This window comes from Gouania willdenowi, chromosome 17, assembly GCF_900634775.1.
Source record: "Gouania willdenowi chromosome 17, fGouWil2.1, whole genome shotgun sequence".
Lineage (NCBI taxonomy): Eukaryota > Metazoa > Chordata > Actinopteri > Blenniiformes > Gobiesocidae > Gouania > Gouania willdenowi.
The window spans coordinates 21,649,482-21,675,234 of NC_041060.1; the positions used below are offsets into that span (position 1 = coordinate 21,649,482).

A 25,753-nucleotide genomic window follows, 5' to 3' on the forward strand; every position below is an offset into this window, starting at 1 on the left:
CCGTTTCTTTTTGAAAAAAAAAAAACTAAAGAAAAAAGAAAAGGAAAAACTCTCCACAGACAAGAGGCCCGGCCGGCAATAAAATATCTCCACTACTAAAAACACAATAAAATACAATAACACAACTGGATATACATGTAGAAAAAGCCTGAGGTACTTGTCAGAAGATCTGAGGTCAGTCTTGGGGGGAGTAAGCAGCTGAGGGCTCACCCCGTCAAAAAACGAAAACACACACACACACACACACACACACAGACAGAGACGAGAACATTAGCCTCACACAACAAAGCACGGATAGTTGTTAGCCGGAGATTCGACAACGAGAACATGTACACCTACAAATTCCTTGAGTATCGTGGAATAGTCACAGCAGCATAAAAACGGACATTCAATGTATGGTATTCATGTTATGGTACAACTATGGCATTGCATTTGAGACAAAGGCATCCATTTGAGCTCTCCTTGCATGACGTACAGTGACTTGAGGTATCTGGGGACTGGTAAATATCCACTGAGTCTATTTAACAAAACGCACACATGGAAATCAAAAGAAAAAAAAAAACAGACATGTCGCTTGCTCAAGTATGGAACCCATCCCACCCTCCCAAACCTGTCCTTGATCATTAACTTTAAAAACGCACTCGTATCCTCGCCAACACACACACACGCGCGCGCACACACGCAAGCTCACACAGGCTGAATTAAGAATGTGTAACATTGCAACTTCAGACAGCATCCGTCAATTGCCCTGGCACTGGCAACAGGAGTAACTCTAGATTTCAACAATTAAAACAGCAACAACAAAAAAAAAAAAAGGAAGAAAAAAAAATGTAATCCAGGAATATGTCCACGGTAGCTAGCGAGACAGCTTGCTCTCAACTTAGAGAAAATGCTCTGAAGAAGCCTGCTGGATACCTGAGAGGTAGTTCCCCGAGGACAAGACCATTGTCCCAATTCTTCAAAAAAACAAAAAAAAAAACAAAAAAACACGTCCTAGAAACGTCCAACGCCAACCGTGCAGCTCTCGTTTATTTAGCTTCCTCCCTTTGACGGTTTGACGACTCTTTTTCGTTTTTTCTTCTTCTTCTTCTTCTTCTTCTTGATCTTTGAGTCACTTTGAGGATTTCACAGGTTTTGAAGTAACGGAGCACACTCCGAGTACTGAAAATATATATATAAAAAAAAAAAAAACACACACACACAAAGAAAATCAAGATGCTCCGACCCCTGAGGAAGATGAGTATATTTCATTTAACAGTCTCGACATGGTTCCTCCGAGGTGTGCAGCACGTTTGTCTGAGGTTTTGGAGCAAAAACACGATTCATTTTCATTTTGGCCGCAGACAATCATGACCACGACAGGGACGACAAAAAAAAAGCAACAACTCATGAGGTAATAGAAAATAGACTAAACTCAAGAAAAAAATACATGAGGTAATGATGACATTTAGGATTTGACACATGGGTGCTATCAGATGTACCCACCACATAGCTTATTACTACTTCAACTACAGCAGATGGATGTGTTAGTACGATCTGACGTTAAACACAAACAACACTAAACTAAAGGAAAAACAATACCAGTATTGGGATAAAATAGCAGCTGCATTAATTTGCTAGTTGTATGTGTATTATTGTCGTCTTTCTTTTTAAATATTGACGGAGAATCCGCTGAGTTTGGGTTGAGAAAAAAAAACAAAAAAAAAGGAGGAGGGGGGAAAAAGAAAGTCATGGGGGCTCGGGTGAAGACCGCGGTCACCCACTCAGGTGCTGGACTCTTTGGGAGGTAGGTCCTCATTGATGAGGGATGTTACAATGCAGACGGGGGTGTCTGAGGTAGTGCTGCCTATCGTCCGGGCGATCTGACCGATGCGCTCCTCCACGCAGCCTGCAGAGAGCCGCGCCTCTGCGTCATGATCCCAGCATTCCTCGATAGTCTCGCACATCTGGCTCAGACCCTGGAGTAGGAAACGACAAGGCTTCAGTGGTGGCTTTCTTACCAAATCCTTCCATTTAAATGTGTTTAAATATCATCATTTCACAAACAAAGTTCAATCGTTTACTGCTATGACTTAAATAGCACAGATTTTCATCTAGTTTATACATTTGCATTCAAGTCATACTGCATTTATTGGCCTTAGTCTAGTTTCAGTCAAGTACAAAGGTATAACCAACAACAACAATTAGGGATGTCCCGATAAAACCTTTTCACTTCCAATACGATGCAGATATTGCATCCTTGAGTATTGGTCAATACCGATATCGATCCAATGCGATATCAGCATGAATCATACATACTAGAGCTGGGCGATTTTACCTAAAAAATTAAACATGCCTGTGGCACACATATAGCCTATTCAAAGGGTAAACAATAGTAAACAAAGAGGGGGCTGGCTCACATCGCGCTATGGTAACCCACAAGCACGGAACGCAAAAAAGTCCCAAAAAACTGTGGTGGGTAAAAAATAAACAAAATTAAAAAAAAAAAAAATATATATATATATATATATATATATATATATATATAATTTTAACCTCAATTTTTTTTTATCTACAAATTCCATAAATAAATTTTTATTTTTTGTCCAGGCCTAATACATACTTTCATTACTTATTTTGTAGTGTGGAACATTAGAAAAGGCTTGATCAAGTGATGTCACTCAAACAGAAAACAAAAGTCAGCAACAGTAGGTATGAGAAAACTGACCCATTTATTATTAACCAATTGGTTACATACATTTTAACCTTCAACATAATATCTACAGTATTCTATAATTGAATAAATATAATATAATATATATTGGAGATTTTAGATGCAGTACGATAAAATCCGATATTCGTTTTCTGGCTGATATCGGACCGGTATCAATATTGGATCGGGACACCCCTAACAATAACTGACAAAAAATATTAGTTGACAAGCAACAAATGCAAAATACAGCAAATGACTGACTTATCACTCTAAAAAGCAGGTGCTCCATTTATCCAAAACATGTATATCAAATTAAAATTAAAATGTTAATATTATTTCAGTTTGAATTTTTTTTCTATCTTTAAGATGAAAGTGTTGCCAACCTTCTGTTGGCAACAAGATTTATTTTGACGTTTTATGGATTTTTGTTGTTGTTTTGAGCATTTTTGAAGTTGTATGTTTTGGGAGTCTTTTGTTCTTTTGTCGCGTGTGTTTTTGATTGAACTGTATTTTGTTATTGTCGTTTTGTATTTTTGGAGTCTTCATTGTGGTTTTGTTTGTTTTGTGCGTTGTCAAAAAGATTGTTTGTTTTTGTGTTCCTAAGATTATTATTTTTAGTTTTTAAGCAGGTACTTTAAGAGCCTGCCAGATGTTTCATTCTGAGTTTAAAACATCTGCAGCTTTTCATCAACTTCAACAGTTTCCATGGTTTATGGCCACAGCTTGTTAATATAAGGATTAGGGTGGTTCACAAAATTAATTGTCCCCAAATGTTGCCAGATCACTTCTCGCCTTGCTCTAATTGACATTGTTATCATCTGCACCAAATATGGAGTCAATTGCTGCACATTTAGTGGTGGCACCGTTTTTACAACGTTGACATTTTTTCTATTTTCAGGAATAGTGTTTGAACTGTTCTAATGTTCTTACTCATTTAGTATAAATTACAGGAGGACTATTAATGACCATACATACCTTTATATTGTTCAAGTTTCTGATATCTGTGAAAGTTACGCCTTCTTCGGATGAACAATAGGAATTGTGAAAAAGCCCTCGGGGGCCCCATATTTCAAGTACTCTTTCGTTAATGCTTGTCGAATCAAGCTGTATTTTGATAAGGGTATTCTATGAGCGGATGTCAAGAGCCTCTCGGTGGAACCGAGCCATTTGACTGAATTCTCGGCAATGCGGTACGTGCTACTCGGCGCGGAGACGGCCGTAGTCTATCCCAATTTGTTGGTACAGATGTTCAAAATATCAATAGGAAAAAGGCAAAAAGCAATCTGGCAAAATTTGGACAAACTTTTACTCACACCGTCATATTGTGAACCACCCTAGTAAGGATGGTTTTTGGTCTTTGAAGGCAAACTAGTTGATAGCCACTGAGATAATGAGGAGCAACACCAAAGACCATATTAGGATGAAGTGAGTGGATATCAGCTTCTGAAAGAAGGAGCTCTGAAGGGTTCAATAGTTGTGCTGATGCAGGGAAGGAAAAATCCCTGCATTGTTATGAACCAAAACTCTTCAATGAATGAATCTCCTCTATCTGTTATTTATGAACACGGTTGATGCCAATTAATGCTCAAACTGAAATGAATCAAAGATATTACTCAGCAGGATTTTCCAGTCTTCCCCCCCAGGGGTTAGTCAAACTAAAAACTCCATGGGAGAGAAATCCCACAGTGGAAGTTTTGCTGACACAGTTCCAGAAATAATTCAAACACAGATCTACGATCCAGCCTCACTGACGACTGGAAAAAAAAAAATAGGATGCACGACATCCTGGCGTTGTTTTTAAAGTCTTCCACGTTTACTCACAGGATGTTTGAGCCAGCAGTCCTTCATGACTGGACGCATCTTCTTGTGGACTACTACATCCTGCAGGTCCTCCAGGGAAGGATGCTGACCTATTTCATCCTCAAATGGCAGCATGTATTCACCAACTGTACCTGACGGAGGCAGACGGAGTGGAAGGAATGCCAAATTATTAGTGGACAAACTCCAGAGCAGACGAAAAAAAGATTAACCCTTTTTGTTTATCAGGCCAGCGCCGGCCGCACAGTGACCTTTCACCTGTGCATTCCTGTGCTTTTACTCACCGTCTGTCTCTGTGCAGCGGGACACCAGCTCCCACAGCACCAGGCCCATGGCGTACATGTCTATCCTCAGGAAGGAGTCTCTCTGAAAGTTGATGGCTCCCTCCAGCACCTCTGGGGCCATGTACCGCCGCGTGCCCACCTGCACACACAGCAACCAACTCAACACCCTCGCTTCTGACAACTTTATGCATCAACTTTGCTTTAATTTCCTTTACAGTTCCTCTACAACAGAAAACCCTTCAAGGTTTTTATCATAATTTGAGTGCAGCAACAATCAGATATCCAGTGTGAAAGTGCATGTGCCGCCGACATGCAGCACTCTGTATTAAATTGAAGAAATGTTTCTTTTCTTGTACACGAGAGAACTGCGACAACCGTCAGACTGGGAAATGAAGGAGAGCACATACAGCGTGTATAGGGTCTCTGATTCTCTGTGATCGCAGAAAATGGACAGAAAAAAATAGAACTTGAGCTCTGAAAAATCAGTCCAACCCGTTCCTTTTTTCACCTGTGTTCAATTCCACCTTAGGTCTGGGGGTTTGGGAAGGGTTCTGATTGGACAAGAGGTGAACGTGACATATCACGTCTACTGGAAAAAACACACAAAATAAACCTTTTCTTTCGACTACAACATAGAAGACCACATAACCACTATTTTCACTTTTATTTTGATTTTAGTTTTGAAGCAGCAGCTTGACAAGAACACACGGTTTGATTTAAGTCAGCTAAGGAGAAGGAGATAGAGTAGAGGGCTGCAACATTTGTGTGGATTATTCTTAGAAAAATGCAAATTTTTGTAATGCGGCTAATAAAACAGTCCGCTTTATAGCCCGGAAATTAGGGTAGTCTCGGCTCGAGTCCAGGCGGACATTCTGGACTATGTTGCCACCAGCGCGTCATCGCAACAAGACAAGCATGTGCAGAACGACCAGAATTAATTTAAAGTGGAATGAACATTTGCAAGATTGAGAAATTATTCAATTCGGAATTAAAATCAGAATAAGCCAGCCACTTCCTTCAGATTTAAGTTAAATTCGGAATTGTCATTTTCATTTGAAATTAGGTGTTTACAAGGTGAATATTTAATCTTTTTAGAGGATTTAACTTTTCTTCTGCATTAAAGCTATTATGTAAATATAGCCATTATCACACATTTAAACGCCATTTTTCCACCAGGAAACAGGTGATTGAAAATCAAGGAAATGAGACAAACGGACCAATATGTCTGACAGCAAAGCACAGAATGACATCAATCCCTACCTGACCGTGTGTGTCTCCTGGAGGTTTTCCTGGTTCAAATCTTACAGCGAGTCCAAAATCCCCGATGATTGCGGTTAAATCATCTCGTACCATCACATTCTTACTCTTGAAATCCCTGGAGAGGTAATTTCACAACATTCATTACATTGCCTTAATTAGAAGATCTCAGGTCACAGATGAGCTCACAAAGCCAATTAGGGGCAGAAACAGATGAGAAGATATCACTCATTTATATTTTAAATATGGCTTTTGTTTTCTGACAATCTTAGCAATTATCTGCACTGAACACTGACCTGTGTGCAATAGTGGGCTTGGGTCCTTCTCCTTTGTAGCTGGGAATGTCCTCATGGAGGTAGGCCAGGCCACGGGACATGGTCTCTGATATGTGACACAGCTCAGTCCAGGTCACAGTGTTTCCTTTCAGGTGGTCTGTCAACGAGCCCTGCTCACACACACACACACACACACACAGACGAAGGACATGTTAACACACCAGAACCACCAGCTGCATAACAATGTGCAAACCCTTTCCTCTAGAGCTTTGCAGAGACGTTGCCTAATTAGAATGGATAGAATCTCACCCCAGAGTTTGCTATAGAGGTGCTATGAGGACAAGCCTTAGAAAGCCTGCGCACAGATATGATGCCACACATTCACAGTCATGGCAATTATTGCCTAATCCCCTGATTAATGAGCCGGCTGCTCTGGCAGCTGAGGGGTGTGTTATCACTGCACTATTATTTGAGGCAAATACAGTATAATCCTTCAGTGGATGACTTTTTTCCTACATATGTCGAAGAATACGTTTGTGATCATCGGCACAGCACAGTTTTGTTGCTTTAAGCAGTGCAGGAATGTTCATAATGGACACAGTTTGCTCATCTTGGAGCGTACGCAGTGTAAAAACCTGATCGTACCCTTTCGTGAAACTCTGTGATGAGCCACAGCTCCGTCTCCAGGTTGGCTCCGTGTTTTTCCGCACCAATGTAGCGCAGGATGTTTTCATGTCTTATCCCAGGAGTCAGGAAGATGTCTCGCTCGTTCTGCCACGACTGCTTGTCCTGTACACACACACACACACACACACACACACACACGAGGTTACCTCCTTGACTACAGCTATATGTAGATATGTACACAAGCATTGAGAAATGTGACAGAGTACGTACCTGAACAGGAAAAACTTTAACAGCAACATATTCGCTCATGAGCTGGGCTTTCCAAACGCACCCAAAGCGCCCCCTGGCTTTGATCTCCAGCAGCTGCAGGGGTTTCAGGCCTACGAGAGGTGATGGAGGAGTTGGGCCAGGGTCCTTATGAACAAAATACATGTCATTCTAACATTTGAGAAGGAATACTGATATTTTATGTTTACAAAATAATTCACTGATTATCCACAACAGAGATGAAAAACTTATATTACAGCAGAGGCCACAAAATATGATTGATCAAAGGGCCACAATATCATCATGTCATGTCATTCATGTTCATGTTGTGCCTTTGTGAATTTTTGTTGTTATTTTGTGCGATGTATTGATATCATTTTGTCTGTTTTCGCAGTAATGTCTTGTGTTTTTGGAGTCCTTCAATGCGTTTTGGTTTTGTATATTTTTTCTGCTGTCTTTTCCATGTACGTTTTGCTGTCATGTCGTGTTTCTATAGTCTATATTTTGTTTCGCATATTTTTTTTGCTGTCATTAAGTGCATTTTTGCTGGTTAGTGTATTTCTTGCTGTCGTTTTCTTGTACTTTTTGCTGTCATTTTGTGTAGTTATTTGCTGCCATTTCTCGTATTTTTTGCTGTTTCATGTACATTTTTGCTTTTGTTTTGTGTATTTTTTGCTTTGTGTGTTTTTGCTGTCGTTTAGTGTATTTTTCCTGTCATTTTGTGTATTTATTTGTATTTTTCTCTCTTGTCCCATGTATATTTATACTTTCGTTTATAAATTTTACTGTTAAATGTATTTTTGCTGTTGTTTCATGTATTCTTGTTATCGTTAAGTGTATTTTTGATGTTTAGTGTATTGCTATATATATATATATATATATATATATATATATATATTGTATGTTTTAGGAGTCATTTTGTGTATTTTTGGTGTGTTTTTGGACTATTTGCGGTGCATGTTGTGTTGTTATTCCTTCCAAAAGTAGTTATTTTTAAAAAAACTTTTTGAATTACACACTTTGGGATTTATTTTAGGGGCTGCACATAAATAGTCTGAGGGCCGCCATTTGCCCATGTCTGATCTACAATGTCTCACCTCGCTCAGGTCGACGTGCCCGTAGGGAGGTTTGCGGTGTCGATACATCCACAAGGCCGCAACTAGGGCCAGGGACAGCACGCAGAGGGGAAGCAGGGAGTACACCAGCACGTTGAGCAGGGATGGCACACGAGGTGGAGGCCGGATTTTCACTGTCGAGGAGAAACGGAATAATTAGAACACAAAAGTATAACCCTGTACTGTAGGATAGCAGGAGGATTATTTTTCTCGCCAGCTTACAGCCTGTTTCCTGCAGGCTAGAGTACGTTATGGAAACGGTGAAAGGGGAAATTTACACAAACTAAAATTAAATCAGTGCAATCAGTGGGAGCTCCATGCTTAAAAAAAAAAAAATCATTATTTTAATTTTTGAGAAGTAGGACTTGCGTCTTGCAGATTTAAGATTTGGATTAGGACCAAAACTGATTCAGGAAATACAAAATAAATCAGATTAGAGGCCAAAGCTTTAGATTGTAACATATAGAAATATCCATAACACTCCTTTACATGCTCAAAGGAATAAAGGTTTTCTGCAACAAAGGAATGCATCACAGAAACTCCCGTAAAAATGCGTGTTAGAGATCCTTAAAACCCAAACAAACAATTATCACATGCTGCCATCAGAGAAGCGAACACTGGGATGTTGCATATCCTTATTCCTACTACATGTGAGACACGTGCAATCAGCGCTCACCTCGGTTGCCACTGCCAATCAAATCGGGAAGGTGCGTGAATCGCTCGTTGCAATAGTTGCCCTCGCAGCAGCAGAAGAAGACCTGAGGGTTCTCCTCCATGGAGACGCACTCTTGCCTAAAATAGAGATCACAGCAGCCATTAACGCGTCTTCAAAATGAAAGTTTACATCAAAAAAAAAAAAACAAAAAAAAAAAAACCTCATTATTATTCAGAGGGCTGCGTACATGATATCAAAGCATGACAAATTATTATAAATGGCATGTTCACTTTGTTTTAAAGCGTTACTAAACAGCTGGTAAATGTGGAACCAATAAAACATGAACAACAAAGTATTTTTAAGTGATAATGACCCTTTTTTTTTTGCCTCTGAGCTATTTGTTTGACACCTATTCTTTACGTGTGGTATACTGCATGAATTTCTGTTAAAAAGTAAGTTTTTGTGACACCTATTCTCAGTAGTAACTAGGGGTGGTGAAAAAAATCGATTCACATAAGAATCGCGATTCTAATCATCCACAATTCTGAATTGATTAATAAACTTCAAAAATCGATTAAAAAAAAAAATTGGGCTTTACTGACTGTGACTGTACAAAGAAATCGTCAGTTACATTGTTGTGTATTTTGAAATGAGCACCTTTTATGAGAAAATAAAAGCCAGCTTGAGCTTTTATTTAGGTCATTTTATTTATTACAGAAGCTTTATTTTTTTGGATGCCTTAACGTATTCTTGTAGTCACTGAGAACTGAGACTTATTAAAAAAAGTTTCACCAATTTGTGTTATTTGTGTAGAGTTTATTTTTGAAATTTCTAGGAGAAAAAGGCATCTGGCCTAAGCTTTTATTTTGGCAGTTTTATTTATGCAAGTTATTTCTTGTACAGTAAGTTAGTTTTTGTTTGTTTAGCGTGAATAAATGTTACCTTTTGTCTGAAGTTTGCCTTTGTGTGATGACATCATTGGAATCAGTATTTTTAAAAATATCTTAGACAAACTGTATTGTTTTGATGCCATAGTTTGCCTTAACACACGATGCATTGCATCTATTTTTGAATCAAGAATCGGTTGAATCGAGAATCTGTTAAAACGAGAATTGATTTTGAACCAAATCGTGACCCCAAGAACCCGAATTGAATTATGAGACACCCAAAGACTCACATCCCTAATAGTAACCAAACAGAAAGTCAGAGCATTGCGCTTTGATTGGTTAATTAAATTAATTAAATTAAATTAAATTAAATTAAATTAATTAAATTAAATTAAATTAAATTAAATTAAATTAAATTAAATTAAATTAAATTTAATTTAATTTAATTTAATTTAATTTAATTTAATTTAATTTAATTTAATTAATTAACCAAACATAATATTGTTCCATTTGAAAGACTGCAGATGAAAATTACCTTTTTTTGGCTAATGTTAGCATATTCCATAATATGTACTGTCCTCAATAAACAGTCGCACAAAGTCGCAATTCATAATTAGTTTGCTTACACGGAGAAAACAACGACTAGTAACGGTTTACGTATTTACAGTAACTGTGAGAAACAGAATAGTAAAACACATTTGTAGCAAAGTTAACTAAAAGAAGCTTTCTACAAGCACAGCCCTAGCTGAAAACATTAGCAACTAGTAGCATTAGCATGCTAACAAAACCGCCATAATGACGGCACAGCAGAGAGCTAATTGTACGGTGGCCTTCAGTAGACAAAAAACACAAACCCTAGGGACAACAACTAAAGCTTAACATATTGTTGATTATAAATAAAGCAGGAAATAACAAATATTAGAGCACAAGTGGAAGTAATTATCTTAATTAGGGCCTCCAGTTTTCCCTAATCACAGAAAATGAGACTGAAAAAGCTGACCAACGCAGATATCGTCCACCACGTTTAGGGAGAACGTTTTTAATATTTTTATCATAGTTGCTCTTTTCGCCAAAAACCGCGTGGTTAGATGTAGGACTGAACGATTAATTGCATTTGCGATATTATCGCAATATCATAAAATGCAATTTTCTAATCGTGAAGGCCACAATTTTGTATTTTATTTATTTTTTTGTCCTGTCTTGTACTGTCCTGTTAAGTTCAGAGAGTGTTTAAGAAGTGAAGTCCACATGTTTACATGTTTCATGGAACGTGAAGTTAGTTAGATATGTTGAAGAGGTAAAGCCACAGATTTGTTTGCTTTATTGTTGTAATTTTATATTTTTTTGAAGTTTAAATAAATCTGAAATAGTTCATTATGTAACTGATTGATTTATTGCTTGTATTCATTGAAAAATACATGACAAGTGGCCCTTGAAAAAATAATCACAAATATTAAATCGCAATTGCAATATTGAGGAGAAAAAAAAAATCGCAATTAGATTATTTTCCAAAATCGTTCAGCCCTAATTAAATGTGTTTGGAAGACGTAAAACAAACAAACTTGTCAAATATGACATGAAATCCTATGAGCAGACCCTTTCAATCCAAATCTAAAGCATGGAAAATTACAATTATTAACTGAATTGTTCGCAAATAAGCATTTCTAACATGATTTTGGGATGTTTGGTTTGGCTTGTGGCTGAAATGAGACCCTGACAAATATGAAAGCATTTCACATTTATCACTGCCAAACGATGTCAAGTTAAGGTGTTTTACTTTCATAATTTAACGTCTAATTTTACTGTTGAACTTGGGGAAAACTTTCATTTCACCCAACAAACGTTTCGCAAAAGCTCCGCCCCCCTTATTGACTTTTGTTATGTCCGTCATGTTCCTGAGCTGATCTGGGAGTCGTCTACCAGTGCGTTAGTGACACTTTTTGGAGCATTACCTGCGTGATACCCTCCAGATCCAGACAAAAATGGGTTCAAATATGCTGCAGAGGGACATATTCATTACAACTATCGAAGCAAAAATATTTTTTATGTTTTTACATTGTTGATCTTAATGAAACAGGTCGCGAGCTGAACCTACAGGTGACCCTAGGCTAATAAGATTAACGCTATTAACGCTGCTAAGTGCTAGCAAATCCTGTTAATATAGATTAGCTGCAGGAGGATGTCGACTGAAATATTGGTAGTAATATAGTAATATGATAGTTGCTAATAACTGTATACACCAGTCGTCGCCGTCATTTTTTCTTTTCTAACCAGAAGCAATTTGTCAGGTTGGCAAGAAAATCAATTTTACACGCTTCCTTTCCATTTCAATAACTACACCTTATTGTTGTTCAGCAAATCAATATATCAGGAAAATACAAGTTTATCTGCATAAAACTCTGGTAAAGCCGGTAACATTAACATTGTACAGGTGTTTTTTTTTATCCATTTACCTCATATGGCAATACATTTCATCCTCCAGGATATTGACTTTTACATTTTTAACTCCTTCGTTGTAAACAATTGCTCCTCTTTGACAACTTAAGTGAATAATGTGATAATTTATTGACGACACGGGCAAATAAAATTATACATGTGGCCCTCTAATAAGATACACAAAATGACTCCATAGACATACAACACAACAACGGACACACACAAAAAAATGACAGAAGAACACACGAAACGACTCCAAGACCTTACAAAACGACAAGAAAAACAAAAAGACAGTCCTCAACATCCCCCACCAGATTGGTTCTCATTACAACTCTCAACCTTTTCCTAAATCACATCAGAATATAAAATGAATATCTTAAACGTTTTCTAAGAAAAGCTGTCCCCTTTGAAAATTTCCACGAAAAAACATAAGGTAATAAAATCAAAATGTTATTGATTTTATTACCTTATGTTGTTGATATCAATCTGCCGAAGGGACTAAAGATGGAAATTAGCCGCTGGCTATAATCTTGCATATTTACATACAGTATAAATGTTGATTAATATGTATTGTCCCTGTTTTAAAGAAAATAAACTGAAACTCAAAAGCTGTCCCCTTTGAAAATACCTCAGAGTAAAAAAAACAGAACAAGGGCAATAACTCTGGAAAAAATTATTGTCCATTTCTCATTTTCGAACTCCGTCAAGGTACTAACACCCTGAAGCCACACACTGAACTTGGTTATCGTATCTTAAATGGTTTCTGAGAAAAGCTGTCCCTTTAACTCGCATGGACGGACTGACGGAGCTCAAACCTATATCCCCCTTCCACATTTTGTGGCGGGGATAATAAAACAGGAAAATACACTATTTGATTCCAAAAACAGGAAAAAAATGAGGAAAAAATACACAAAATGAATACAAAAAAAACACAAATCCTTTGTTATTTCCTGTAATAATGCTCAGATTGATCACTGTTCTAATGGATGACATAAAGGTTGATAATGGTAATGGTCCCTTCGGATACGACAATCACTTTTTTGTGGCCCCCCACTGTGATAAATGTCCGCCCTCTCTGATTTAGTGTACACAAAAATACACAAAACAAAAAAGAAAACCACAACATAGACAGTGAGTCACTAAAACAGACAAAACGACTCCACATACAATGAAAATGACTAAGATAATGCTCAGATTGGTCTTTATTCTAAATGTTCACATGAATATCAATAAAATGGCCCTCCAACCAGAAAATCTTATTTTTGTGGCCCCCGCTGTGATAAAAGTTGCCCATCCCTGATTTAGTGTTTAAAGTTATACTGTTCGTTTTTATGCTGAGGTGCGTTATTTTTTAGCACAGAAGGATCCATTAAAACATCTGCTATCTTGTTTGGGCTTTTTTTTGTAAACCTGTGTGAAATATAACAACTACACAACAATACGACCACACCTTACATTTAGTGGAGGTCCTGTTTAGCATTAAATGGTAATGCACAGACGCAGCTTTAACTTCTAAATGAATGGTTGAAGTAATCGACTCATTCTTTTCAACCTCTGAGGATCCCAGCAACCAGTTCCAGAACTTCACTAAGCAGTGGTTGGAATGTTAACAATGCAAAATGTAATAAATTATAAATAAATAAAATAAATTTGGCTGTATATCGCGATCTTTCACCGTGCGATTATTACCACATCAGACCTTATTAAACGACCTCACTCCTCAATGCGTTGTAGTTTGGAAGCTGATTGCACTTTATTTTCATAACACATACTGGGCACTTTTACGGATTTATGTGGTTACTTTTCTTTTTTCTTTTTTTAAGGACTTATGAACTTAACAGAATCATAGTTAGTTAAATAATGAAATAGTCTATAAAAAATAATGTTCCTCCACTGTCTTACTATGTGCAATATTACTCAGTATATCATACCCACTTAGTGCTTTTTTTAAATATTTATTTGTACGGTTATATCTACCAATATCTATTATTTATTAATTTTATATTTATTCCCTTGTTTTTTTTTACCTTTCTGTATTTGTATTTTGTTTTCTTGCTTGCTTGTTCTTTGAGTCTTTGGCTGTTATAACGTGAATTCTCCCTAATGCGGGATAAAATTAAGTACAATCTAATCTAATCTTACCATTTACTTGTTCTCACAAGTTAAAAAATATATAAACTGTATTTTGTAGTTGCAAAGGTGAAATGTGTAATTATTGATGTTGTGATATGTTGTATTGTTTACTAATCAGGATAAATCGTGAATGGTATCATGTCGTCATATCCATGGCAATGGACACACCCCTAAAACGTAATGTTAAAAAGACTCCACGGCTGGTAACGTTTGCTTTCCAATCCAGGCGTGTGATCCAGCTGTGCACACTGAGCTGTACTCTGCACTGTTCAACCACTTTATCTGCATGTTTGCAGAGAGCTGGAGCCACAGTGCCAGTCACTGAGCATTCCCACAATCACAAATCTATACCCATCAATGCATAATAAACCTGTTCCGTCACTGATTTATATTGTAGGAAACTGATTAAGTTTGGAAAATGCAGGCTATGATGACAGCTTTGTTGTGAAGTCAGGTTCATACTAATTTGATCGTTGTGTACGTTCACTTTCAGACAATTGTAATGATTCCTGATAGTTATTAATTGTTGTGTATCACTGGTTAATATATATGTGTGAACACGTGGTCAATGCATCCTGTAACACAGGAATGCTAAAGTCCAGTTTTAGATCAGGGGTGTTAAACTCGTTTTAATTCAGGGGCCAAACACAGAGCAGTTTAGCTTAAGTGGGCCGTAGATTTTAGTAATTCAATCATTATTGTGCTTTATTTTGAACTTCCACGTATAAATAAATGATATAAATGTGTATGGCACTAAAGCAATAAGTGACAGAGATCAGTCCCAGTCTCTTCACTTTCAATTTATTTGATTTTGTGACCCATTTTTATGTAATTTCTAGAAATTATGTGGCAAATTTTAAAGAAATTTGCAGGATTTGAGAAAAAAATTTAGTTATTTTAACAATTTCAGATTAAAAAAAAACAACTGTCATAATGTAATAATAATGTGGAGTTTCATTGAAATTGTGTATTAATTTGGAGACATCTACAACTGAATTAGTTGTTAATTTGCACAAGGATTTGTGGTTTCTCTGATTTTTTTTTTTTTGCTTTCTGCTGCGGGCCAAATTGGATGCTCTTAAGGGCCGGATTTGGCCCCCGGGCCTTGAGTTTGACACGTGTGTTTTAGATGCTCTCTGGTTAATTATTTTTATATTTAGTTTGAAACTTCAAAAGCTCATACAAAGTTCAAATGAATTGTAATTTCTTATTTCTATTATGTGCAATAAATCACATCAAACCATTATCTGTCATAATCATTTATCTGACCAACAGGTCAGGTTACATTTCTATATTGCGGGTTATGGTAATGTATATAGTGTGCTGAGTAGTAGTATTATATATTTATTTTTCCAATATTTTATTTAAGTCAAATGGCATTCCATATTTCTCATTTCTAGAGAGAAGCTTCTATTCTATTCTATTCTCTTCTATTCTATTATTATTTTTATTATTAATACTAATACCTGCACTACTTGTATATATGTTTATGTTTATAACATATTAATCTTTCATACTCATTATGATTATTATTACATTGTTTCTGGTTTATTTTTGTTTTATGCACTATCCACCATGTAAAATTCCTTGTATTGTCTAAAAAAAAAAAAAACTCTACTTGGCAATAAAACTGATTCTGATTGTGAATAATATCAATAATAATAATAGTTTGTCTTTTTTTCCCCTTTCAAAATATCATATCTATTGATTTAAAGAACAAAATATTGTGTATTGTATCGTGACCTCAATGTACCGTCTTATATACCCAATGTATTTGACAGCTTTGTGATTTTTCTCTCCCCGTGATGATGTTCCTGAGCGTGATTTAAAAACAGATTCTATCACAAGTCCGTCATAGCGTAGCAAGAAGGTTCTGAGATAATAATACATCACGTGCAACGTGCAGACATCACAGAGATATCTTTTTGAAATTAAACTAGCATCATAAACACCCTCACCTCCTTGTTTTGGCAGCATATCACACAATCACACCATATGTTCCCATTAAACATGTGGTTAAATGTGGAGCATGGGTTTAGATAAAACACGCACACGCATTAAAAGCCACCATTAACCCAAATTAATCCCTGTTAAGCATTTTCTTAAGGGACAATTAATATGTCAATTGAATATATTATAGATTGGATGAAAAGAAACAGAAAACCATTACCAAAGAAAACCAAAAATGTGTCTGAATTTAAAAATAACCCTTTGCTAATAAGAGCTATGCTCATATGTCCTCATTTTCTGTTCATTATTGATCGTTAATGAGATCATCTTATCATTAGGAATGACAGTAATGATCCTAAATCCTATCCAAGCCCAATTTATAGAAACAGATTATAAAATCAAAGAATGGCTGAAAACGTGTAGATTTAAACACTGTTTAAAAAGCTGGAATTTTCTCTCCATCAGAAGAAGTCCCGTATTTTTTTCCCCCAGATACATGTTTTCAGTGGATGAAAAACAGCTTAACCTTAAGTTGTATTACACACTATCTTACAGTGCAAGTGCAACCGTGTGACATATATTCACCAACCTACGCTAAATCTTTCAAAGCACCGTGTCATGCATTATTTATTTGTCATTATGTGGAGCATCCAATTTTCCCTAAATCTGTTTCGTTTCATCAACTTTCCCTAATTAGACGTCATTACTGGCTAATGAACTTCCCCAAATCGTGCAAAACATGCCTAATAGGATTATTTGACTTATATGTTGTTATTGATTTTATATCATTTCTCTGGTTCGGCTGTTCGGACGCTGAAAACCCGTTGAGATCTGACATGTCATGGGGGAAATTATTCATATTGTGTTAAAACATGTAAGTGAGGGTTTATTCTGTGCCATGGAGCTATTTCCGTTTCAGGAAGTGAAGTATCATTTCAAGAGATTTGACATTTCCGTCTCTTTGCCATGCAATCAATCAATCAATCAATCAACCCGTTTACCGCTAGAAAATATCATGGAAATGTGCTCCTATAACATGCGTGTGAGGTAATATTCCATCTCATATTGACATTTCCTTTTCAGGAAGTCAAGTCTGTATTTTCTGTTTGTGTCAAGGAAAACATGAGGCACTCAGAGCGTGACCATTATTCATTCACACCAGTAATACATGGTGGTGGTAAGCTACATTTTACCCATAGCTGCCCTGGGGCATACTGACAGAAGCGTGGCTGCCATTTCACACCTACAGCCCCTCTGACCAGAGCTGGGACAATATATCAAGATTAAAGATATATCGAGTTTTCTATTTTGTATATCAATATATTTTTATTTTATTGCTCATTTTTGTTTTAAAATACTTGTTTCACGAGTCATTGCTTTCACTACTTCTCAGAACAGCATTGAAAGCACAGTTAGATGGATTTCTGAGTGCGTCCTAACACAGTCATTCCCCAAAACATCCACACTACAGAACTCACTCACACGTGCTGTCCCTTATTAGAGAAAAAGCCAACAGTGGGACATATTGTGCAGCCGTTTGTTAATTAATGTGTCTGTTTGGCATTTTACATCAGCAAATTTATCCCTGAATTGTCTTTCTGGTCTGACTTGATTTGAATTTAAATTATCACAATTCATATCATACTGTATTGCTATTTTGAGAAAAAATATATGTATATATGAGTTTTGGTTCATATCGCAGCCCTAGCTCTGACCACCACCAACATTCACACACAATTCATACACATTTCTACGAGGCATTGTCCAAAGACACAAAGAGCAGGATTTGAACCCCCAACCCTTCGGTTATTGGATGACCCACTCCACCACTGGCTTTTAAATAAAACTGCCCACGTGCTATGGTTTCGTGCTCTTCTGTGACTTTTTTTCTCCAGTTTTACACTGACCTCCACAATAGGGAATTCAGTTTAAAACCTGCCTTTTTCCCCTCACCTATCCCTTCTGTTTTTACCCTATTTTTCCACCTAAATACGGGGTGCCGCTCTTGTGGCGACCCACAGTTCTCCCACTCCTGTCTCCATACGTTATAAGTGTTATATACAGTATATGTGATTGTCTTTTCATGTTTTTCTTGGACGGGAAGAAACAGAAATGACATTTTGTTGCTCTATAGCTCTGCTAACGTGTGCAATGACAAATAAAGTTGATTCTGAAAATGAATCATCTTTATTAAATAAAGCATCATTAAAATCCCAAAACTTTTGGATGACACTTTAAAATAGTGTGTTTAAGTTTCCTGGAAGATGCTTTTAGGGTCAGAATTATTTAGTTTTCTTCTTTTTTTAATTTTTGAAACGTTTTTTAAAAAAAAAATAAACTAATAAAAATAAACTGTACAAAGTGCACAGGGAAGGATTAAAGAGAAAACTTAAATTCTATCAAAATCCTACTTCTTGATAAACAACCAAACAATAGTTGCTTTTTGTTCTGTTATTTGTTGTTTTTTTGCTTGACTTTTTATTTTAATGTCAATGTTTTTCTTTTTCCTGTTTTCTGCTCCGTTTCAAAAGTTTTGCTGTCTTGACGTTCCTTTATTTTTTCTTGACTTTACTTTATTGTTATTTATTTTGTTCTCTTTAGTTAAAGTTTAATTATATTTAATCGGGAGCCCTCTTCTTCTTGCCCCTTAAGGGTTTTTTGGGGGTTTTCCCTGGTATACTCTAAATTGTATTGATTTCTGTTGATATTTTTATGTTTTATTGTATTTAAAAATGTGCCAAATTAAAAGAATGAAAATGGAACTGATTAACGGAGATCAGTGGTTCTCTAACTTTTTTAGCTCTCGTACCCCCTTTCTCTAACTTTTGAATCCAAGTTTCCCCCATATGTCCGACTACATTTTGTTCTGAATTCTGTGAAAAACTGACTATAGAGCATAATGATGGAATGAATGAGTGATAACACACAATTTAAATAATCTTATTTTGTAAATAAATGGAATCAAACAGTATTTCGTGCCTCCTAAATAGATATATTTCTATAGTTTTTATCATTTCTGCTCATCTCCCTCCCTATGTAGAACCAAGACTGACTTGTATTTTCATTCATGTTCTAATCAAGATAATTTCTATAATTTTGTGTGTTTTTGGCATTATTTAAATTCTCGGTGTATGTGTGTGTGTTTTTGGTGTGGTTTGGTTGTTTCTTATGTTGTTTTGTATGTTTCTCATTATTTTTGTTGTGATCTTGTTTATTTTTCTCTACTGTATGTCTTTGTTGTCGTTTTGTGTGTTGCTGATAATAGTACTTTTCTCTATTAGTGTGTGTGTGTGTTTGGTGTCATTTTGTTGTGTGTTCTTTTTATCATTCAGAATGTTTTTCTCTTATTTTGTGTTTTTTGGGTCATTTTGTGTATTTTGTACATTATTGAGTATAATTCTCTCTTATTTTATGTGTTGTTGGTATTATATAAATCATTCTCCCTCAGTGTGTGTGTTTTTGGTGTCGTTCGGTTGTTTCTTATGTCGTTTTGTATGTTTCACTGTTATTTTTACGTATTTTGTAGTGATCTTCTATATTTTTCCCTCATTTATTGTGTCTTTGTTGTCGTTTTGAGTGATGCTGGTAATAGTATTTTTCTCCCTTAGTGTGTGTGTTTTGTTGTTTGTCTTTTCTTTTTATTGTTCAGTATATTTTTCTCTTATTTTGTCTGTTTTTGTTGTCGTTTTGTCAGTTGTTGGTAATATTTAGTAAGATTAACATTTTTAACTAAAAAAACCCCATATTTTTAATGCTTTCTTTTGTTAATTTTCCACTCTCTCTCTCTCTTAAGTACCCCCTGCAGTGCCATTGCGTACCCCAATTTGAGAAACACTGACGTAGATAGACTGCATATCTATTCCTGCCCCTCCTTTGCTTTTTTCCCCTTAATTTATCAGCTAAATAAGAATTCTCACGACAGATTGACTCGTGTGTGCACACAGGGTCAGACGCTTCTTTTATCCTCGGAGCTAGACAATGAAAGTCAGCAGATGCAGAGGCGATGACCTCGCAGAGCGAGCCGACCTGTCATAGCAGTTGAAGTCGTCCAACCAGCAGCCTTTCTTCACCAGCTTGATGGTCCCTGAGGAGTTGAGCCAGGAGGCGTAACAGTGCAGCCGCTTGTCCTTCTCCCCCTCGCAGCGCTCAAAGCCGCTCTGGTTGGTCCTCTCGGTCCGCCAGTTATCATTGTAGTACACACACTCGCGGGTCTCCACTTCTCCTAGGCTGTACCCTGAGGAGAACATAGGGCCTCGGTCAGCTTATATATACATATATATATATACACGTTGTGATGAAGTGAGACTCGACACTAGCGGAAGTTACAGGGACATATGGTTCTAGAATCTCGATGTGCTGTGTGCCATGAAGAAACATCTCAGAGGCAGAGCTTGTGTCATCGCTCTGGCCCATGGCTACGTTTGGGAGTCCCCTGTAGTAAAAGAGGGAGGGAATCTCATTGACGAAAATATCTCAGTTGGGTGAGAAAAAGGATGAACGGAAAAGGGGAGGAAAGAAAAATCTGAGGATTTCGATACGCAACAAAACAATGAAACAGTGATTTTTTTCCTTTAGCTTCAACCTACACTGTCTATCCACCTTAGAAAACATACAATACATAACTCAGTCTTTAAACCCAAACGCTAAATGCAACAATAGCTGTAGTAGGTCTTTGAACGCTTCCAAACACAGGATACATATATTAGATTTAAATACTAGACGTACACAAACGTGCAAAAAACAAAAACAAAAAACAATCAGACTGGACATGAGTAACGACCTCCAAAACTGATAAAGACACAGCATGGACATCTGTGCCAAATCTTTGTTCACACAGGGTTAAAAAATAGTGCCTGTCTCTTTAAATCCCTGTCTATAGGAGTCTGCCCATCCCCCAGCTTTACCCCTACCAACCTATTATACACACACACACAGAGAGAGAGAGAGAGCTAGAGCACACACACCAACACTTAAACATGCATGGCCAGCAGCAGCAGCATACCACAGGCTGCTTTGTAGCATAGCTGGACCAAAAGATTGTACTGGTTGGAAACAAAAGAAGGTTTAAACACACACACAAAGCAGAGATGCTCAAAGCTCCATTGGGCAGAGATGGCATCTGTGATATCTGTGGTCACATGATCATCATCAGTGAGGACTTTTACAACAAGATCATTCCCCAACCCCCCCCCCCCCTTTCCCCTTCCCTCTGTCACTTATCAGCCCCTGACGCTGCTACAAACAACATGAATCCAGAGGAAGCCTCTTTACTCCAGCCCTGAGCACTAATCTATAAACCATAAAGGCATTACCCATGGCTCACTGTTGGGCACCCTGGAGATGATGGCTGCATTTCCTATGAAAAATTGAATATAACGGCACAAAGAAAGGCTTTAAATGGTGGTCAGTCACTGGCTGCTGATGGAGGGGTGAGGAGGAGGACATCCACATCCACCTGCAATGGGGGGGGGGGGGGGGTGAGTTCATCAACCTATAAGAAATACAATATTACATTTTCCCCACATGGATTGCAAACAAAAGAAGCATTTCACGTGATAGTCAAGTGAATGGAAAAGTGTGTGTAGAGTAACCTCAGTGTGAGGAGGAGGAGGAGGAGGAGAACTGCTGATGTTCCCTCAAATCTAATAACATGGATTTGGATGTGGATTAGAACAGTAACAGGTCTACTACTACTACTACTACTGGTGGTGGTCTACAAACAAGACCTGAGGAACACTATAAGGTTTCAGGATGTTGATGCAGCTGCTGCTTTCTATTCCTGCCACTACTGTGGAGGAGGGCGAGGGGGACGCAACAGTTTCAACATTAGGATACAAAGAAAGAAAGATAATCAAGGTTTTATCTACAAAAAAAAAAAGAAAGAAAGAAAGAAAGAAAAGAGGAGGATGTGGTGAAAGATGAGGGCAAACGAGGTTATGTGGCTTTAGAATGTAAAAGGGTGGAATGAAGGGAGAAGTTCAAACAACAACAACAACAATTTGACAAATTGAAGGGGGTGGGGGTGGGAAATATCCTACAAAATCTATGTAAGTCAATGAAAGCGGTTACAAAAAAAAAAAAAAAAAAAAAAGCCGGAAACGAGCTGCTTACCTGCGCATAAAGTTCCCAGAAGAAGTGACCAAGTCAGCCATGAAAAAGACATGTTCCGATTTAAATGGAGCACAGAGATTTCCCCCGCTCTCCACCGCCAACATGAAACCTTTCCGTTTTAGTCCCCAAACATCAGTCCGGGGTCGAGCCGACCACCACGGGCCTCCAGTCCCTCCAGCAGCCTGAGCCTGAGCTCGAGCCACCAGCTCCAGCACAGCGCGTGTCACTCACTATGTTGCAAAGAACGGGCTCGGGGAGAGATTTTCAATTGTCTGCCCCCGTGCTCCTTTTCAGTCCGCTAGCACGAGCACCATATCGAGCCGGAAACGGATTCCACACACACACACACACACACACACACACACAGAAGAAGAAGAAGAAGCGAATATCCCAACAAAAAAAAAAGCATCCGAGCGCTTCTTTGTGGAGCTGGTTTCACGGGAGTCGCAGCAGCAGCGCTGCGTCGGGAGGTCGGTCGGGGTTTACATGCATGTTACTGATCTGTGTCCAAAATGGCTTCTAAATGGGGAATGGGCTGCAAACAGGGAAACCCGGATGTGTAAACACAAAGAGGGGAATTCAGGCAGCCAGCAGAGTGACCTTAACGCGACACCGCCTGGAATGACTTTTATTCCCGCTTCGCACACACGACGCTTTTATTAATTTTTATTTGATATAAATATATATTTATATATACGCACAGAACAAAAGAGACGGGAGCGTCGGTGGAAAACGCGTGTTTTGATCCCGGTCGGAGCGACATTGTGCACTTGCACTTTCTGAATTTCACACCACTTTTCAACATTCTGACATAGAACCTACATTTAAATGCACATTCATTAAAACTAAAAAAACATTAACACAGTTTTTAAAATAAAAAAAACAACAACACATATTTCAAATGCACTTGAAAAATACTATTAATAACAAAATACATTATTTATCAAATAGTATCCTAAATTTTTTTTAAATCCATCCAGTCTAAAACTCACGGTAATATTATATTCCACTTCCCCTTACAAAATTGTTCTTATTATGTGCATTATTCCCTAATATCATGGGCTATATCAGGGTTTTTCAACCTTTGGGTCGTAACCCCATCTGCGGTCGCCTAGAATTATAATGGGGTCGCCTGAAAAGTCTAGGAATTGATAAATATATATATATATATATATATATATTTATCCATCCATCCATTTTCATACCCGCTTATTCCCGTTTATCAGGGTCGCGGGGGTCTGCCGGTGCCAATCTCCGGCTCTCATAGGCCGCTGGGCGGGGGTACACCCTGGACAGGGCGCCAGTCATACATATTTATATTTATATTATATATAAATATTATATTATATATATATATTATATAATTATATTATATATATATTATATATTTATATATATTTATATTTATTTATATATTTATTTAATTTTTTTCATTATTCTTTTTTTTCCAAATTAATATTACTACACCACTTTTCACATTCTCTCATCGAACCTACATTTAAATGCACATTCAATAAAAATAAAAAAAAAACATCAACACAGTTAAAAAAAAACAAAACAAAAAAAGCACATTTTAAAATGCGCTGAAAAAATACTATAATAACAATAATACATTGTTTATTTATTTATTTATTCATTCATTTATTTTCAAATAATGTTTTAAATCAATCCAGTCCAAAACGCATGGTAATATTATATTCCACTTTAAACTGTTCATATTATGTGCAATGTTCCCTAATATTACTGCACTGTTCTATTACCATGGGCTATATCAGGGGTTTTCAACCTTTGGATCGTGACCCCATGTGCGGTCACCTAGAATTATAATGGGGTCAACTGAAACGTCTAGGAATTGATTTGAAAAAAAAAAAAACATTTACTAACTATTCTTTTAAAAAAAAAAATGTTGTTCTTATTTTTTCAAACTAATATTACAACATCCACTTTTTACATCCTCTCATCGAACCTACATTCAATAAAAATAAATAAAAAGATATTAACCCAGTTTAAAAAAAAAACATTTTATATGCACTGATTGTAAAAAATATATAATAATAACATTAATACGTTATTTATTTATTTATTTATTTTCAAATACTATAATTAGATGTTATCCTCAAAAAGTCAAAATACTTCCAGTCTGAAACTCATGGAAATATTATCTTCCACTTACAAAACTGTTCTTATTGTGTGCAGTATAAATAATATATTATGATATAATATTAATATTACTGCACTATGTTATGTTATGTTATGTTATGTTATGTTATGTTATGTTATGTTATGTTATGTTATGTTATGTTATGTTATGTTATGTTATGTTATCACGGGCTATATGAAGGTTTTTCAAACCTTAGGGTCGTGAACCCATGTGCGGTCGCATGGAATTAAAATGGGGTCGCCTGAAATGTCTAGGAATTAATTAAAAAAAACATTTACTGATTAGAATTATTTTCAAATGAACACATGTGACTGTTGGACCTTTTTATATGTGTTTTCATTTTTGTTTTGTAGGTTTTTATGGACTCCGAGTCTGAAAATAACGGAAATGAAGGTATATCTACATCACACACAATAAATATCAACTGTATTTTATACTTAAAAATTATTGAATATAAATCTAGTTTAAATAAAATGCAGTATAAAAATATCTTGCCACATTGTGCACTAATCATTTTTACTCTGCATTTGCAACGCACTTCAACATGATCACAAACTGAAAAAAAAAAAAGTTTTTTTTTTTTTTTTTTTAAAAAAAAGGTCCCTGGGGTCGCCAGAAGTTAGTGATATCAAAATGGGGTCACGACCTGAAAAAGGTTGGGAACCACTGGGTTATATTATTTATTCTCTTTTCCTTATTAATTTCCTCTCTGCATATGTATACAGTATATTCTTGCTTTTACTCTTTAACTTTGGCTGCTGTTGCGAGTGAATTTCCCAATTGTGAGATGAATAATTAAGTATAATCTAACCTAATCCATCATTTATATTACAATATTCTGGACACCGCCATTAGTCTGAAATGGCAGGTTTTAATTCTGATTATTCTATCAGGACAATCTTTTATGCATAAGTGGTAGTGCTAAAAATAGCTGACCCAATTTAGACCAACGCAATTCAATAATTCCCTTTAAAATGTATTTATCAGATCAGTCATTTCGCAGCACACAGTCCTTAAATGTAACATAAAGACATAAAGATACCTCACGTTATATTTAAGTTTGTCACTAATACAGAACACATGTG

At 36.7% G+C, this 25,753-nt stretch overlaps 1 protein-coding gene across 2 annotated transcripts; it reads right to left on the reverse strand.

Annotated features, from left to right (window-relative positions):
* Positions 1-674: 674 nt before the first annotated feature.
* On the reverse strand, positions 675-23,011 carry acvr2ba (activin A receptor type 2Ba). Of its 2 annotated transcripts, none has more exons than XM_028472018.1 (11): positions 22,508-23,011; positions 20,423-20,630; positions 9,012-9,127; positions 8,318-8,469; positions 7,224-7,367; positions 6,972-7,115; positions 6,348-6,496; positions 6,055-6,169; positions 4,795-4,933; positions 4,514-4,638; positions 675-1,958 (listed from the first exon to the last, which is right to left on the reverse strand). In XM_028472018.1, the coding sequence occupies exons 1-11, from the start codon at positions 22,557-22,559 to the stop codon at positions 1,764-1,766; spliced, it is 1,539 nt and encodes a 512-aa protein (XP_028327819.1). In that variant the 5' UTR covers positions 22,560-23,011; the 3' UTR covers positions 675-1,763. The 2 variants fall into 2 exon arrangements, with proteins under 2 accessions (XP_028327819.1, XP_028327818.1); XM_028472017.1 differs by having other exon boundaries at positions 4,514-4,644.
* Positions 23,012-25,753: the final 2,742 nt, after the last annotated feature.